Below are 19,041 nucleotides of genomic sequence, written 5' to 3' on the forward strand. Positions count from 1 at the left end.
GATGCAGGAATTGCTTCCAAACAGCCTGAACTTCTTCACACGATTGATCTTCCAACAGGTTGTTCCACTGGCTCACATCTTGTCCCAATTCAGCAACTTCTGCTAACAACGTAGTGACCGTCTGTGTTGCCTCTGGTCGCATCTTTTCCAACCAAGGGAGAAATTCAATCCACGCAAGCCTCATGAATGCTTCGTAGATGCTCTTATGTACACGGACTGCTCGGTTGTACATCTTCCCCTCCATAACCCGATTGAGTGAGCCTTCTGCGACGATTCCTGTTTCGATGCAAAAGTCTCTAAGACCAGCATCTTGGAAACGAGCACCAAGAATCGACATCACATTGCAGATTGTGTGGAACGTGCCGAGGCGAAGTACGATGTTAGCATATGTGTCTGTGTGTTTCCAGACGATCTCGGCAGCCTTAGCATACAGGGCCTGATCCATGACGACGACGATGTCCTGCAAGTGTAGGATCTGTCGGACGCTTTCAGACTGCTTCAAGATTTCTGCGACTGTGGACATCTCTGTAGCTGGTGCATTTATTGTCGGCATATATCTAACAATATCCTGAGAGACGCTGATAGATGCCCTGACGGTGATGTTGAATCCTGTCCAACTTGGTGTTTTTTGTGTTACTGGGTCCACCTGACGGGCAATGGCCCAAAGAAGATTCTTGATTTGAGCAACTTCCATAGCCATCTTGTTTTCCGCTGCAGCTGTTGATAATGTTTGTAGTGGATGAGGCCCAACACGTTCACCTGCAATGTAGACAGGCAGTGTTTCTTCTGTTATGCAGACTGTTCTTTGCTTGAGCTTCTCGATCTTCGGAAGTGGCTCCTTTGGAAGGTGTGGTCCATACATTTCATAGCACATCATGATCATGGTCCATTTCATAGCACATCATGATCATATGTGTGAGGATATTGACTCTAATTATACTGTATGTGTGTCTCAAATCGAAACATACCTTTTACATACCTTTTGATTTTTGCCTATTTTTGTTCCTAAAATTGGGGATTTTGTGATGAAGTTTTGAGAGTTGGTGGAAATAATTATGTTTTAATAATCATTATAAAGAGGTTACTATAGATCACACAGGCACTTTCTATACATCATTTGAAAGGTAATTCAATAACCTTTTACCTGATATACCACACTAGCTGATATATACACGTGATATTATTTGAGAGCCAAAAAACTAACCCCACCCCCTAAATCTTAAGCGGGAAAAATGCCCCGAAAAGCGATAAATGGGTGATCTGACAAATGTGATGATAACACAGATACGGCTACGAGTTTCACACTGCTATCACATTTATTTCAGCACTAGGGACCTTGGCCTTGCCAAAAATAACTGTTAGCCATCCTCCCTCTGATTGAGCATGGTCGACCCCTCGGCTCATAGCCTAATATATATACACATATTTATTTATATATATATATATATATATATATATATGATCCACCACGCGGAAACCCGGGTTGCCCCGTGATTTTAAATCATTTTACATAATTAATTAATCTATTTTAGGGGGAGTGTAACCCGGGTTGTGTGATAGGAAAATCCTTTGCGTCACAAAGTAACTTCTTGCCATGTGGTGATAATAACTACAAAGTATGATGAATTTCTGCACAACCATTTAGGAGGAGATAGCGTGACGGACAGCCAGACTACAATATCCCCCCGTTATTTTCAGCATGGGGATATAATAATACAGAAAATGGGTATTTCATTTTAAAACAGTTTCAATCATTATTATTTCAAGTAATCAGCTTTGTACAAAAATAATTAAACACTAAATATTATTCAGTACCTTGCTTGTGTGTATTTGGAGGAGTTGATTTTCCTGATGTCATTTCAACAGGATGAATCTTCGCTGGTACCTGATGTTTTGATGCATTGGCGCCGGCAGCCTGGGTTTTCTGAGCATCGGCGCTGGCAGCCTGTGTTTTCCGAGCATCGACGCTGGCGGCCCGAGTTTTCCGAGCATCGACGCTGGCGGCCCGAGTTTTCCGAGCATCGGGCAAGTGCGTTCTCCGTGTATCATCACTGGTGGCTTCTGGTCTCTGTGCATCGCCGCTGGTGGCCTGTGGTTTTCGTGCACCAGCAGGGATTCCATGCGTCTTTCGTGCACTGACATCAGCATAATTTGTGGCCGATTTTTGTGAGTTTGTGTCAGTGGGCTGCTGTTTGCACACAACTGGTAGCTTCAAATGTCTCTCAATTAGTTTCAAAGCTTCTATGTTTTTGCCCAAATACTCTTTTGGAAGCTTTCCATGGCCGTCAGCAATGCATGGGTCTGCATGTAAGTTAAGGAGCATTTTTATATCTTCTGCCTGAATTGCTGAAACAAAACAATATTGTTTATAGAGCACAGCAAGTTTGCTTTGAAAGCAAGTTCTATTTTCTAATAACGTTTTCAATTGTTGCTGCAAACTATTGTCCAAGCAAATAAAAACAATACAATCCAAGTAAGATGGCAAACATCATTCTGATGGTCTGTACACAACACAAGATGTCAATCACCCAGTCGTGAACAAAACTTACCATTCACATCATACTTCGTCTTTGCCACAATATGCATCAAAGTCTCTCCACATTTGTTCTGCAAGTTAATGCTTGTGGATGTTGTCTCAAAAACAGCTTTCACCACAAAGAAATCCCCTGTAACACAAAAAGAAAAGGGGAGGTGGGGGAAAAAAAACGAGACAGTTGTAAGAAAACACTCCAAATATAGAAATCTTTACAAATAGAACCCCAGTATGTGAATGCAGCAAACACACACTACAAGGGGCCATACATGAAAGATAGGGATTACGGTGACAGTCGCTATTCTCACCAAAATTGTGCCATATTTTGATTAAGTTTGTGTGTGGATCGTCGGTCGTTATCTCCATTTGCGGGTTAAAGGAGACGGAACGGAGGTTTCCCAAGACCCAAAGAATCCACCTCCTCTTTGGTAAAGGATCACGGTTCATGGACCAAGTTGTTCAACTTTATCAGAATTTTGTTCCAAGGGCTCTTTTCAGGATCGTCACCGAACCCCGGATTGCCTCCAGTTGGAGTTCATTTGTGCTAATATTCCCGGTGATGTTTTTAAAAATATCAGTGAGGTTCTTCTTCATCATTCCTGTTGCTCCAATTATCACTGGTACAATTTTGATGCGCTTCAGCTTCCAAGATCTCTTCACCTCAATTTTGAGGTCCTCGTATTTGGTCATTTTCGTGATGTCTGCATTGTTGAGGCCAAAATCGCAAGGTACTGATATCTCAATCATCAATGCTGTCTTTTCCATTTTTGCCTGAGCACAATGTCCAGATGCAATGCTTTGTTTTCTATGTTCACGCTCGATGGAATCATCAGGTCATACGTGAGCATGACGTCCTCATTTTCAATCATTTCAAATCAGCCTGCTCCCAATTATCAGCAAAGTCATGGAATCCATCATTGCTTCGGATATCAAATTCTTCCTCTTCTCCAACGGCTTGATCTCTGATCATCAATTTGGTTTCAGACCAGGTCATTCTGCTCTGGACATGTTGCTTCTGCTGTCTCAACAATGGATGGAGGTCCTCAATGCCAAACAGGAAATCTGAGCTGTCTCACTTGACATAGCATGTGCCTTCGAAACGGTCTGGCACCCCGCTCTGCAACTGCTCACCAAACGCTGCTCCTATGGTATCCATGGAAATCTCCACACATGGCTTGCGGACTTCCGCTCTGGTCGTAGTCAACGTGTGGCCCTGAATGGATTTCTCTCATCTCCCCTTTCTGTTCAGGCTGGAGTTCCCCAAGGCAGTGCTCTGGGCCCTGTGCTTTTTCTGGCCTTCATCAATGATCTCTCTGACTCTCTTGAAAATCCTCTCTATCTCTTTGCTGATGACTCTACTCTCTGTCGCTCCATTCCTCATCCTCAGATCGGCAGTCTGCAGCCTCCTCACTCTCTGCAGACCTGGAGAAAACCACAGACTGGGCAAACAAGTGGAACATGTCTTTCAATCCTGACAAATCTCTCACTCTTACGATGTCTCTCCGAAAAGATGTCTCTCCGAAAAGACCGACTGGACAACCTTCCCATCCACTTTATGAATAATCCTCTCCAAGAACTTCTGTCATTCAAGCTTTTGGGTCTCACCAGCTGCCATGATCTTTCCTGGGCAAAACACATTTCCAAGCTGGCCTCCAAAGCCAGTCGCCGACTGGGCATCCTCCGTCGTGCGAAGTCCTTCCTTGGCAAACCTGAGCTCCTCACCACATAGAAGGCTTTCATCTGCAGCTTAATGGAATACTGCTCTCCCCTCTGGGCTGGTGCTCCTGCCTCACACCTAGCTCGGCTTCACGCTGTTGAAACCAAAGCTTTCGGAATCATTGGAATCTCCCGCGATGAAGCTGATTCTGAGGGCCTTTCACTCACTCACCGCAGGCAGGTTGGTGGTCTTTGTCGTCTACCGACTCCTCTCCGGCCTATCTCCCCCAGCTCTGTCAGTGCCCTGTACCCCAAATATTACTACAGGTCGCACAAGATCTGCCAGCAACCCTCTTCTGGTGAAATTGCCAAAATAAAAACTCTGCTCACCTTCACTCTTTCACTTGTCCCCTACCGGTGTACACCGGAGGGGACTATAGGTTTGCACTCCGTCCCTCCGTCTGTCCGTCAGTCAGTCAGTCTGTCAGTCAGTCTGTCCGGGGTTCGTTCAACCACCCGTGTGCGGAGAAGCCGACCATCATCTTGGTCAGGAGGGGCCCAGAGACATTGTGAGGGACAGAGACCAAAGGGGTCGTGAGTACCCAAGGGATCGGGAGTGGGGAAAGGGGACACACATATATAAGATGGCCATCTTAATAATATTGGTGATTAATTGTTGATTGTTGATTGTTGAGGGTGTTGATTGTTGATTGCTCGGGGAATATATTATTGATTATTCCGGATCCTTGGTGTGGGGTTTCTTATTGACTGGAATTCATATTGATTGCGTTACGAAAGCGTATAAATAATAGATCTTTCTGGCGGAGTTCCTCTCACGGTCCGGGGGTCACCGAGACCAGGTAGTCACCGGGAGGACCACGTAACAGAATTGGGGGCTCGTCCAAATTACGATTTGCGGATTCGCAATTGGGTCTACGTCCGGGATCTAAAATTGTATAAAATAATAAAATAATATTTTTATTAATTAAAATTTATTAATTAAGTATTAATTGGTAAATTTTTGGGGAAATTGGGGGTAAAGTCTTGGGTGAAGGTTAACAGGTGTTTGTGGCACAGAACTTTGCGGTAACCCCGAGTGAGGCACAGTTCCGAGTGTTACTAAAGTCGGACCTCCTGAAATTGGCCAAACATTTTAACTTGGAGGTCCGAACTAATTTGAGGAAGGCAGAGTTGCAGACCACGGTGATACAGTCTATGGTGGGATTAGGAACATGGGACGAGTTAGCCTGGGAGTGGCTACCCGAAGAACCAGAAGACGTTGAGCTCCGGAAACTGGAGTTGCAATTACGGAGCCAGGAACGGATCAAAGAAGAAGAAAGGAAAGCAGAAAAGGAAAGAGCAGAAGAAGAAAGGAAAGCAGAAAAGGAAAGAGCAGAAGAAGGAAAGCAGAAAAGGAAAGAGCAGAAGAAGAAAGGAAAGCAGAAAAGGAAAGAGCAGAAGAAGAAAGGAAAGCAGAAAAGGAAAGATCAGAAGAGGAAAGGAAAGCAGAAGAGAGGAGAGAAGAGAAACAAGCAGAGGAAAGGAGAGTGGAACGAGAACTCCAGGAAAGGTTAGAAGGGAGAAAAGCAGAGGAGAGGAGAGAAAAGCGGAAAGGGAATTAAAGGAACGTGACATGGAGCTTCAGCAAGAAATTAAATTCAAGGAGCTGGAGTTAATGAGAGAACGGGGAGAGGTACCACCCTTGCTGACGGGGTCAACACCTAGCCAGAACACCTGGGATGTGGGCAGACATGTGAGGCTGGATCCACCCTTCAGTGAAAAGGAAGTCGCTAAATTTTTTCCACACTTTGAGAAAGTGGCTCGACAGTTAAACTGGCCGGAGGAGGCCTGGATCATACTAGTGCAAAGTGTGCTGGTGGGAAAAGCTCAAGAGATTTATTCGGCACGACCAATGGACCAATGTGCAGATTATGAGGTATTGAAGAAGCACATCCTCAAAGCCTATGAGTTGGTTCCGGAAGCTTACCGGCAAAAATTCAGGAATGCCAGGAAGAGGGAGAGTGAGACCCATGTGGAGTTTGCTAGAGTGAAAGAAAATATGTTTGATCGGTGGTGTGAGTCAAAAGGAGTCGGGAACGATTTCGAAGCATTGCGTGACCTGATGCTGGTGGAGGAATTTCAACAGTGTGTCCACGAGGACATCAAAGTGTACCTGCAGGAAAAGAAAGTACCGAAGTTGTGGGACGCAGCCACCATGGCAGATGATTATGCCTTAACACACCGGATAGGGGTCCACGAACCTAACTCCTCGCCTAGATCTCCGCAGGGGAGGTGTGGAACAGCAGGTGCGGAGAACGACAATACATGGCGGCGGCCTCGAGATGAATATGGGGACAACGCTGATACCCGAACTGTTCGAAATCAGGGGGCTATGGGCCCAAGACAAACTTATTTTTCAGGGGGCCCGAGGCAGACCACGAGTTTTTCCTCCGGGCCTACTTGCGCTTTTTGCAAGAAACCTGGACACTTGATGTCCAGTTGTTACCTCATGAAAAGGGAAAACCCAGAGCGGAGTCCGACTATTACCACTCCGAATGCGATGGCAAGCGTAAGAAATCGCCCACAGAAGAGTTACCAACCATTTATTTATGAGGGGTTGGTCTCACTCAAGGGAGACTTGACTAACCCAAGACCGGTTAGGGTTTTGAGGGACATAGGAGCCCATCAATCCTTAATGCTTGAAGGCATTTTGCCATTGTAAAAGAGTACCGCAACTGGTGATAGTGTTCGGTTACAAGGGATCGGTGGCTGTGTTAGTGCCCCACTTCATGTCATCCATTTGGAATCCGATTTGGTGTCAGGACCGGTCACCGTCGGTTTACAAGCCACGCTTCCTGTAGAGGGAGTATCTGTGATTATCGGGAATGATTTGGCCGGGGGGCAAATTTATGGTAACCCGAGGGTTGGTAAAGAGCACAGCAGGGAAAATAACACCACACCAGCTCGGGATGGCGACAAAAGTTCCAAGTTATTTGTAGGGGGACTGAACTTCAACACAGAGGAAGAAGTTCTGACCTCTGTCTTCAACAGATATGGGCCGCTGGTGGAAGTGCGGGTGGTAAAAGACAGGGAAACGCAACGGTCAAGAGGGTTCGGCTTTGTCACGTTTGCAAGCACAAGAGACGCCAGGGAGGCAGAGAAGAATTGGAATGGTAAGGATTTGGAAGGTCGGACCATAACAGTAAGGAAGGCATTTCGTAGGCGTCGAGAGGTCTACAGAAGAGGACCACTTGGCGGTAGTTTTGGTGTGGGCAGCAGCCGATATTACTATGGAGGCTCCCAGAGTTACGGCACCTCCCGAAAGAATGAAGGTCAGAGCACTGGCCGAGAAGGAGACCGCCAGTCAGGTAACGGCTGGGACAAGGGGTCCCACCGTAACTGTTAGGAGTCTGGAGAAGTTGAAGCCCTATATACGGTGGAGCCGCCGAGCCGGGGCTCCTACACGGACTAACCGTGAACGCCACGTTCTTAAAGGCGTCCAGGTAGTGAACTTTCCTGCACGGACTAACCGTGAACTCCACGTTCTTAAAGGCGTCCATGTAATGAACTTTCCTCCCCGGACTAACTGTGAACTCCACATTCCTTAAGGCGTCCATGTAGGGAATACTCCGCTGGGCCTCCCGAAAAAGTGCTATAGAGAGGTTTAAATTTGGGGGCTTTGGTCACCACCTCTTAACCGTCATTCAAGAGAAACTAGAAGTGGTTGACGCTTGGTCCAGAGGGAATTAATCTAGGGGATTGTGTGAAATTTTGTTGCTTTATTTTTAAGTGATGACTGTGCCCGGGGGGAACTGATGATTTGGGGGGGGGGGGGGGGGGGTGAGTTATCTGGTTTGTTTATCCAAGTTGGCCGGCAAAGAAAGTCTTCGCTGGGTTCAAACTTTCTTTCTTGAAGGGGGGGAGTGTTACGGATTTATGTGGATTTATGTGAATTACTATTCAGGTCTTTGCTTATCAATGTGTAGTCGAGTAACGGTTGTTGTGATTAAAGGGGCAGGAGCCCTTCTGGGAAAAAGGAGACCGGAAACGGGAGAAGAAAAGACACGAGGTCCTGGAGAAGCGACAATCTTCTTCCTCTTCTCGCCGAGCTCCGACGAGAGTTGGTATCGATATTGAGCAGTGTGGAGGACACGGCGTTTGAAAGCCCGTCTGACAAAAGGAGTTACCTGCGCGGGGTACTTACCCCTTGACACGTCAAGTTGCCATGGGTTCGTGCACGGAACCCAGCGTCCGGCACAGTTCGCCGCACCGTCTACAAGGACGCGTACGGGTCGCACCTTGGGCCTCGCGCGTGTTGCAAGCCGTGCTTGGTTTTGCCCCGTTGCTTGGCAAGGAGGTGTGCGCTGCAGCAGCTGTCCCCGGTGCGCGACGTACACGTTTGGAGCACGTCCGCCCGGGGTTCGTTCAACCGCCCGTGTGCGGAGAAGCCAACCATCATCTTGGTCAGGAGGGGCCCAGAGACATTGTGAGGGACAGAGACCAAAGGGGTCGTGAGTACCCAAGGGGTCGGGAGTGGGGAAAGGGGACACACATATATAAGATGGCCATCTTAATAATATTGGTGATTAATTGTTGATTGTTGATTGTTGAGGGTGTTGATTGTTGATTGCTCGGGGAATATATTATTGATTATTCCGGATCCTTGGTGTGGGGTTTCTTATTGACTGGAATTCATATTGATTGCGTTACGAAAGCGTATAAATAATAGATCTTTCTGGCGGAGTTCCTCTCACGGTCCGGGGGTCACCGAGACCAGGTAGTCACCGGGAGGACCACGTAACAAATGTCAAAACGAAGGTTACTGACCTTGAAATGAGATAGAAAATAATGTATAATCAGTTATGAGGTTAGTTAGCTGCACAATACCGAAAATTCGGTGAAAAATGAAATGAACACAAAAAAATTTTTTTTTTTTTTTTTTTTTTTAAAAATCGAGCTCCGTGGGGCTAGACACATGACATTCGCCGAACCAAACATCGAAACCGCTGTCAGATTCCACCAAACCCCTCGGAGAAGATGTAGCTTGAACTTGATTACCCCCTAAAAAGACATCATTTTCGGGCGTGGCTCCGTGCACAATGGGCGCAATACACCCACTCGAAGGCAGGACACAACTAGATCATGATATCAACCTCCCACCCAATAGTCAGGTTCAGTATGTCCAGATTTAAAGTTTCGTTGGATTTTTTGGGGGATTTGGAAAACTATATATTTTTGGAAACTATATTGTATAGTCAGTCAGAAAACCAATGTTGCTATTTGCACAGACTCCTGTATGGCGGCCATCTTGGATTTTCAAAATTGCCGCCGTAGAACTAATTTTTCTCAATATCTCAGCTTCTAAATAACATAGAGCTTTGATTCCAACGGCAAAACATACATTTTCAAGGGCCCCGAATCCAATGGTAACAAGTTCGATAAGCTAGACATGACCATAGAGCTCCTATGTGGCGGCCATCTTGGATTTTTCAAACTGGCCGCCGTAAAATTGATGTTTCTCAGGATCTCATCTTCTAAATAAGACGGAGCTTTGATTTTTCTAAATCCCAAAAACAATCCAACGAAATCTAAAATCTGGACATGCTGAACCTGACTGTGTTGACTGTAATGAGAAATACTATTCTACTGCGAGTGTTTAGCCCTTTGTGGGCCTTTGTGGCATACGGCCAAATAACACACAGATACTCCTAATGTTCATGAGAACTTAAAATCTGTTTACGGGTGGACAAGCTACTAAAGTAATAAGTTTGATCCCCAGGGTACAGCTGAGGAAAATAATTAGTTTACAGCGTGTGTTTTTGTATTATTTATATACTGAGCAATATACCTGATATTGTGGTGATGGTGGTAGTGTATTTGTAGCCTATTATACATCAATATGTCTGTGGTGGTGGTTGTATATATCGGTGACGGTTCCCTTTGCTTTGCTGTCTTTGCAGGTTCTGCATGTCACATTATGAGTGAGATGCAACAAGATGGTGAAGGGGCGGGGCAAGCCCAGGAGTCCACGAACTGTAAGCAGTGCATTTTATGCAAGGCTGATGATGTCAAGAAAGGATCCTTGGTGTTAAACCCCAGAATAGATTCCTACCAACATTTATTGAAGACAATAGAAGAAAGGGCCAGTTTGCATGATGGCATCTACGTTCAAGTCCATAAACGACTCCAAAACAGCACAAAAGAAACACTCTCTACAGAGAAGGCAGTTTGGCATCGCACTTGTTACTCCAGTGCAACTAACAAGAGCGAGATACAACGTGCCAGAGACCGCCATGCGCATGCAGTAACAACTGGACACTATACTGCAAAAAAACGCGGACAGAAGAGAGGAAGCACAGAAATGGACGAGCCAGGCTCATCAACATCTGATGCAACATCTCTGTTCACACGCTCGTGTACAGTGCCACTGGATAAAGAGCAGTGTTTCTTCTGCCAAAATGATGATGGCCAACTACTCTACCAGGTTAGGACTGAAAATGCTGTTCAAGAGCTTAGAGAGGCTGTAGAGAAGTCCCAAGATGCATTATTGAAAACACGATTCAACACATGTATCTCACCAGGTGATGCACACGCAATTGACCTTCGGTACCACAAATCTTGTTGGAGAAGACATGTGTTCCATGTAGTACCAGACAGACTTAGCGCAAACAGAAGCAGCGCAGACAAAGAACTATTGCTGCAACGGGCAAGTCTGATTGAGATGATCAACCTGATAGATGTCAAAACACAAAACCAAGCTTATCTCTCCATGGATGACATTGAAACCACTTATGTCAATATGATTGGCGCAGAACACTTGGAAAAGCATGTACCTACATTCAATAGAAAGTGGCTGAAAGAAAGAATCGTCACTGAGTTGCCAAACGTGACATCTGTTCTCCAAAAAGACCGAAGAAAATCGGCCATCCTCTACTGTCCAGATGCATGTGAGGAAAGCATGGTTCATTCTGCAATCACAAGTGATGGCGATGACGAGAACAACATGAAGACAATCTACAAAGCAGCACAAGTGATACGGAAGAGCATCGCAGAATTCATTAAGAAGGACCAGGAAGCAAATATCATACAGGTGTCCAGCGATATCAACGATGTTCCGGCTGAACTATACACCATGATCCGCTGGGTAATGGTAGGGCCTGTCGACAAGCTGGAAAATGAGAAGAGGACCAGTGTTGTTGACAGATCAACACTCACTGTGAGTCAGAACATCATGTATGGATTCAAATCCAACAGACAGGTGAAGTACAAACCAAGCAGCGAATCTGCAACATTCAGGCCACCCCATTCAAGAGAAAACCCCCAAGTCCTGGGATTGGCTCTGACTGTCCATCATGACACACGCAACAAAAAGCTGATGGGACTTCTCAATGCACATGGCTACTGTGTTTCGATTGTCCGCGCCCTCCTCATGGAAACTGCTCTTGCAAATGCTGTCGTAGAAAACACCAGGCAGTTTGAAGGTCTGTACGTGCCACCATTCCTGAAAAGGGGAGCCTTTTCTGGGAGGAAAAGGAGGTGACAGCCTTCCTCCTACTCTTGGAGCTCTCAAGCAGCACATCCTTAGAGTCCATATCCAGCCAGAGTGTGGGGTCAGGCAAGCATTGCTCAACAGGATCCTCAGCTGAATCCCCTGCAAAACGGCTTTTACAAAGACACGGGTGGACAAGTGAAACCAACCACAACTGAGGAGCCTCCAGCCCCCAAGGCCATCATTCAAATGGTTAGATGTCAGACGTCAGTGCAAAACAGACTGTTCTTCATCTAGATGTTCCTGCAGAATAAACAAAACTTGGCTTGTACAGACCTTTGTCAGTGTGACATCCAGTGCCAAAATGATGAGGACTCTCAAGATGTGATGAACGAAAGCGATGATGAGGATGATGATGACTTTACTCAATGATGAATCAAAGCTCTGTGCTCTTTAGAAGGTGAGTTACATCAGTTTTACGGCGGCCAGTTTGAAAGATCCAAGATGGCCGCCACTTAGGAGCTCTATGGTCATGTCTAGCTTATCGAACTTGTTACCATTGGATTCGGGGCCCTTGAAAATGTATGTTTAGCCGTTAGAATCAAAGCTCTATGTTATTTAGAAGCTGAGATATTGAGAAAAATTAGTTCTACGGCGGCAATTTTGAAAATCCAAGATGGCCGCCATACAGGAGTCTGTGCAAATAGCAACATTGGTTTTCTGACTGACTATACAATACAGTTTTTTTTTATTTTATACAATATAGTTTCAAAAAATATATAGTTTTCCAAATCCCCCAAAAATTCCAACGAAATTACATAGTGAACCTGACTACAAGTTTCATCAAGATCAGATGATATCATCGGGTAGTTATGCTGCGGACAGACAGACACACACACACGACGAATATTGTGGTCACTTGATAACTCGTGAACCAATACACAAATTCTGGGATAATTACTCTGTCCATAATTCTGGGAAAGTAATCCCGTTTCTACCACAAGGTACAAACGGGATAACTCCCAGTGACACAGCAAGGTGGAGTTGGGCCGATCCCCCACCCCACTCCTGCAAGACAAGAAAATGTGGCAGGGAACTCCCTCCCTCTCTCTCTGTATGAACAAGCCTAGCCCAGACAACAGCCTGGGACTTGCGGGTCCAGAGTCGAGCCAAAAGGCAGAGCACGGACACGTTGGGATCTACCCCGCCAAACACCACTTGGTGAGTTTTCCCTGGACTCACGAAACATCCTGGCATGGTTTCTAGAGCTAATCGCCAGCGCTTCACAGCATCTGCCAAAATAATCAGAATGTTGGCCGTGCTTTGCTACGTTGTCATTCGATCACCAAGAGCATCAGGCATGCGAGGAAAGCGAGATACCAAATGGTTGCAGGGAGCTCGGGTCGGACACATAGCAGTACGAGCTTGGAAAGCTGTCTGTCGAATCCGATTCGGCCATTGCTCGCCACCCTCCAACGCAAGATACGGGCGGGACAAACAGGACGAATTGGCATCCCATTAGGAGCGGTAAACCAGCAAAGCCTACGCCTTTCTCGTGCAGTGACAGGCGATGTGCACAACCCATAGTCGGGTCAGGCCACTGCGGGGGATGAAGCCTGTAGCTGCCCATGGATGAATGCGGGTTAGCAAAATGATAACCGCAACCATCTTTTAACCATGATTCATCATAATCACCTCCACCACCAAAGGTGGACGGAGGATATTATTTAAACCCATCTGTTATCTGTGAGCATGTCTCAAAACGTTGTGAACGGATTCGGACAAAACTTGGTTGGTGGAGAGGTTGGGTGTGTTACAAGGACAAATTGATTCGATTTCCAAGAAGATCCAAATCCGGATCTGGATACAATTAACTTTTTAAGTGATATTTCACCATTGAGACATGGGGCAAAAAAATGATATGTTGTATAGCAACGATATATAGTATTAAACAAATAGATCGTTACGGATGAGGGGTTCACCACGAGGGGGGACTTCTCAGACTTCCCAAACTCCGGCCCTGTAGGCTGCTGCACCGCGGATAAGTCCACGGCCGGTTGGGTTGGCAAGCGACTACGAATGCCGATTTATACCGCCAGACCTGACTGTCTTGACACTTGAGTGTCTTGACACCACAAACCGTAACAAATGAGCTTTTCTGCATGCTACATATACAAAGGCTCATTTTCAAATTCATGGTAAATGTTACTTATTTGATCTTGTTTTACTCAATTATTCTTGTTTTTATATTTAAATGTCTTGTATTTTTTTAAATTTATAAATGATTTTTGGACTTAAATTTTGTGAGGCTGAAACGTATCTCATTGACCAACATGCTAAAAGCTGTTCGCCGTTTGTGATTTCGCCATTTGTGAAGTTTTACAGGAACGGAATCCCCACGGACGGCGAGGTTTTTGGTGTATTTTCAAACAACATCACGAAACAGCATTCAGAAGATGCTGCAAGTGATTGGGGAAAACACCAGGCCACAACGCCTGCGCTTGACCAAATACGAGGCGAGTGTGCGCCAGCAGAGAGCTCAGCACCATTTAGAGGAAAGAGCCCAGAGCCGCTGGGAGGAGAAAGAGAGCAGCTGGGAGGAGAAAGAGCTGCTCTAAGTGGAACCTAATCCTAGTGCGTGTTGCTGCCTGAACCAACCATGTCTGATGCGGGAGGTTACATGCCCGCTCAACCCGGTCAGATCAGAAAGGTACCTTCACATATCTCTAGAGCAAGGGCTTACGGTTCCCGCAGCTCGCGAATTCTAGCTCTTACACGAGTCTCGATTCTGTATACAAAAAAAATAAAAAAATTCAACTAAACTAAACCTGGTGGCTCTCAACTACTAACGTCTGTCAAACTAGCGTATCTCTGCTCTCCTTGCACATATTCCTTTGCCCCTATTCATATTGTGACCCATGCAGGCCCACATTGTCTGCATCTGATGTGCCAGGGGCCACTCCAAACTCCAAAACTTCCTATGCCTCATCATAATCCTCCTTCCGTCCCTCCTTCCTTCCCCTCCCATTCCCCGGTTGAATGACGCATCATGTCCTGTGTGTACATCGTGATTAATGTTGCATAAGCATTAAGATAGACACTTTCTTTTGTATCTTTTATATGTGATTCTTTGCTTGCAAGTTTTTATTTATTTATACAACGTTGAGGCTCGTGTAAGAGCTAAAATTAGGGTAAAATAAAAATAATAAAAAAATTAAAAATATAAATAAATGCTTCGTTACCTGTGATTGTGAATAAATGATTCTGTGTTTGTGAGTGTAAATAAATGTGCTTGTTAATTTTTTGAAGTATTTCCAACCAACTCATTGATGTCATTTCCCGTTTTGGTCTGAGAAAGGTATAAGTGTGGCTAGACGGGAAGTTGTCCACTTGTGAATGGCTTCCGGTTTTAGCCAATAACCTTTCACGGTTTGCTCGGCCATACTTAATGGACAGGTGGTTATTGAGGGTGTGTCCCCTCGTTAGGTTGTCGTGCTAACGGAAAAGTATCGTGGAACAGCTGAACGTAACCCTGCCAGGCCGGTAGTTCCAAGTCTAGTGGCCTCCAGGTGTCGAAGGTCGGGGCGAACTTGAGAGCTCCCTTAGTGGCGAACCTCAAACCCCCGAAACCGTAACAATATGTACAATGCTGTATAATCAAACACAGGTTAGGACGTTTGAGAGAAATTATTCAGAGGAGATCAAAAAAAAAAAAAAAAAAAAAAAAAAAAAAAAAAAAACAGCCAACCAAGATTTGCACTATGTACCCCCACTGACTTTTGAACAAACAGAGAGATGCAACAATGAATAAAAGACAAAAACTTACTCGTCTTGATCGCAAATGGCAGAACTGTATGGGCAGGAAATGGTCCGATTGTGCTCACTTTAGCTCCAAAAAAAATCAAAGCACAGGACAGAGTATGTATCCATAAATCCTGTGGTTTGCCAGCCTGAAGAAAAGCAAAATAAAGGTTGGCATTGGCAAAAAAAAATCAACATTTGCTCAAGCAAATATGCAAATGTGACTTACCTTGAACAGTTTTTCCAAAGAAACTAGGGGCAATTTGAGTTTCAATGGAAGGCACCGACAGTTGCTGAATGAATCAGGTGTGCACACAAGAATGTACAATGCCTGGGGTGGTGGTGGGAGTTTGATGATGATTAAAATATATTTATTACAATATACATTGTTATCCTGGTGTTGGCTTAGCGGTTAGGATGCCAGCTTGGGATCCTCGGATCCTGGGTTTGAATCCCGGCTGATCATTGAATTAACGCCAGGGGGGTTGACTCAGCCTGTCATCCTTCCGAGGTCGGCAAATTGAGTACCAGTTAACTGGTAATTCCCTGTTTGTCGCAAGAGGCGACTATGACGGGGCTGGCGGGAGGAAGGGCATCCGGCCATAAAACATTGCTTCAAAAAAGGGGACCACGGTGCTCAAAAAAGCCAACCCTGCTCTGCGGGTGAAAATGGCCTCTATAGGTGGTATACATTGTTATAATACAAAATACCACTACTAAAATAAATAATAATAATAAAAAACTAAACAAAATAAATAATAATAATAAAAAACTAAAAAACTAAACAAGCAAATCCAACGGAAGGAAATCTCTTTTCCTTTCACAAAGCCGGAAACAAGTGTGTGTCCACCCTCAGGAGAGCCAGGAAACAATATCTCACCGTTCTCAAGACCGAACTCTCTTATCTGTCTCCCTCTTCCAAATCCTGGTGGCGTCTGGTCAAATCTGTTTCTGGTGTTTGTTCCCCCTCCATCCCCTCCCTCACCTCAAACGGCTTTACGGCCGACTCCGCACGTGAAAAAGCTGAATGCCTCAACTCTGTGTTTGCCTCTAAATCTTGTGTCCCAAACCCATCCCTCTCTGTACCCACCATACCCAGTCGTACCCAGTCGTACCCAGCTGCTCCTGGACACTGTGTCCTTTCCTCCTGACAAGGTGGAAAAGTTTCTGTCAACCCTCGACTGATTCTGCAACTGGTCCTGACGGCATCAGCCCACGGGTCCTAAAATCATGTTCTTCGGCTCTTTCACTCCCTCTTTCTGTTCTCTTCACCCTCTTTTGCTCAAGGTCATCTGCCATCTGCTTGGAAATCAGCCAACATCACCGCTTTGCACAAAAAAGGTGCAAAAACAGACCCTAGCAACTACAGACCAATCAGCCTTCTCCCAATTATCAGCAAAGTCATGGAATCCATCATTGCTTCAGATATGAAATCTTTCCTCTTCTCCAATGGCTTGATCTCTGATCATCAATTTGGTTTCAGACCTGGTCACTCTACTCTGGACATGCTGCTTCTGCTTCCTCAACAATGAGTGGAGGTCCTCAACGCCAAACAGGAAATTAGAGCCGTCTCCCTTGACATTTCACGTGCCTTCGATACGGTCTGGCACCCTGCTCTGCTCACCAAACTCTCCTCCTTTGGTATACATGGAAATCTCCACGCATGGCTGGCGGACTTCCTCTCTGGTCGTAGTCAACGTGTGGCCCTGAATGGGTTTCTCTCATCTCCTCTTCCTGTTGTGGAAATGTAACTCATTGATTGGGACTAGTAACGAAGCAGATAGACGATTTCGTAAATGAGTGTCAGGAATGTGCACGAACATGGTAATCTCTTGTCCACCTGGTCACAGCCCCAGGCTGGAGCACCCCCCTATTGTTTGGTAAATGGAACTCGCAGCAGGAGGGGAGCGAGCTGGTGCCAGTGAGGCGACCGAGTAACGTTTGCGGAGAACGGATTAGAAGCAGCGGAGAAGGGATTACGATTTCAGCGCACAGAGGATTAACTGAAGCTTGCCCATATAAACAGAAGAGACTTGGAGTCAAGGACCACTTGCCATCAGAAGTCCTGCCCGATGGGATGAACGAGTACGGCGTTGCGGAGGAATATCGGCTGAGAAAAAGGGACTATGCGGATAAGAGTTATCTGGTCCATTGAGTTAACGGTAGTCATTAGTATTGGAATGAAGTGAACAACCAGTTAATAAAGTTGTGATCTTTTGTAAACCTGTGACATCATTGGAGTCTTGAGTCTCACTACACTTCCACGACAATCTGGAGGCACCGCTGGGTTTCGAGTGGACGTCGCCAAGGTAAGCATGGCGTCTTGGGGATGGTCCATTATGAAATACGAATTCTGAACATGGTGGAGGATGTGTGTGTGGGGCTGGCCGCGATATAGGTAATCCAAGGAGTGTAAACGTATTTTTGTCACGACCGTCCGAGGTAAAAGTCACGGATGGAACGTTTTAAATGATTCTATTATTCGTGTGCTTGCGAGGATGCGTACGGTATACGCTGGGTGTTAAGAGCCTTACTCTGGTCTGCAGGCAAATCGGCTCATGAAGTGCACCATGAGGCGATTTGTTTGCCGGTTCGGTAAGGTTCGGTAAGGTCCGTCCGTACACGTGTACAATCGTGTACACCCGTTTTAAATAAATAAATAAATAATTTTTTTAAAGTTTTCCCGCCATGTCTAAAACTCGTTTGATTACAATATAAATTAATGACAGACAACGCCATCTCATGCCGGTCCAGAATTATTGTGAAAGATGGCGATTGGATGAAAATTGCATACCGACACTCCCTCACTGTCCCTCAATGTCCCTCATTTCCATTTCGGCTACCTGTCTCTTGCTCCCGCTCCTTCTCCCTCCCCTCCCTCTAGTTCCCATTGGCGGACGTTTTGCGAGAAGCAAAGCGTTTTGCAGGAAGCTTCCAGGAAGCTTCCAGGAAGCAAAGCCAGGGCTGTTTTGCTTTTTCGTGTTTTTCCTCTGCTCCCTGTGCTTGATATTTAAATCCCATTCGAATGTCAAGTAAATCGGATGGAAATTGAGGATTTTGAAATTGTTGTTGACTTTTGGCCTATGTGGAACAAAATAGTTGTTGGTTGAACTACAGACTTGGCATTTAATATGGAATATATTTTTTTTCTTGACTTGGGTTTACTTTCTTAACTCAGTATATCAATCTGGTGAGTTTCTTTTACACTTTGGTGATTTATTTGTTAAAAGAACCATGTCACTGATTGTCTGTCGCAGCAAGAAGTCAACAACAGGATTATATCAAAGGTGGCGTGGCAAAATGTACGGACAGGTGCATTTGATGATTGGCTTCTCAGAAGGAGATAAAGATGATATTCAGACAGATAGAGAGAGACAGACAAACAGACAGAGAGATAGACAGAGAGAGACAGAAAGAAAGAGAGAGAGACATAGACAGACAGAAAGAGAGACAGACAGAGAGAGATAGACAGAGAGAGATAGACAGAGAGAGACAGAGAGAGAGAGACAGAAAGAAAGAGAGAGAGACATAGAGACAGACAGAGATAAAGATGATATTCAGA

At 45.4% G+C, this 19,041-nt stretch overlaps 1 protein-coding gene across 2 annotated transcripts in view; it reads right to left on the reverse strand.

Moving 5' to 3' along the window:
- Positions 1–19,041, reverse strand: part of TRANK1 (tetratricopeptide repeat and ankyrin repeat containing 1) — a 90,069-nt gene that overhangs the window by 37,175 nt on the left and 33,853 nt on the right. For both annotated transcript variants that reach the window (XM_078776414.1, XM_078776413.1), the window contains 4 exons: positions 15,709–15,810; positions 15,505–15,628; positions 2,550–2,666; positions 1,816–2,346 (listed from right to left, as the gene is read on the reverse strand). In XM_078776414.1, coding sequence (XP_078632540.1) covers positions 1,816–2,346; positions 2,550–2,666; positions 15,505–15,628; positions 15,709–15,810 — 874 coding nt within the window. The remainder of the gene's footprint in view (positions 1–1,815; positions 2,347–2,549; positions 2,667–15,504; positions 15,629–15,708; positions 15,811–19,041) is intronic.

The sequence above is a fragment of the Myxine glutinosa genome, chromosome 4, assembly GCF_964187855.1.
Source record: "Myxine glutinosa chromosome 4, kmMyxGlut1.1, whole genome shotgun sequence".
Taxonomy (NCBI): domain Eukaryota; kingdom Metazoa; phylum Chordata; class Myxini; order Myxiniformes; family Myxinidae; genus Myxine; species Myxine glutinosa.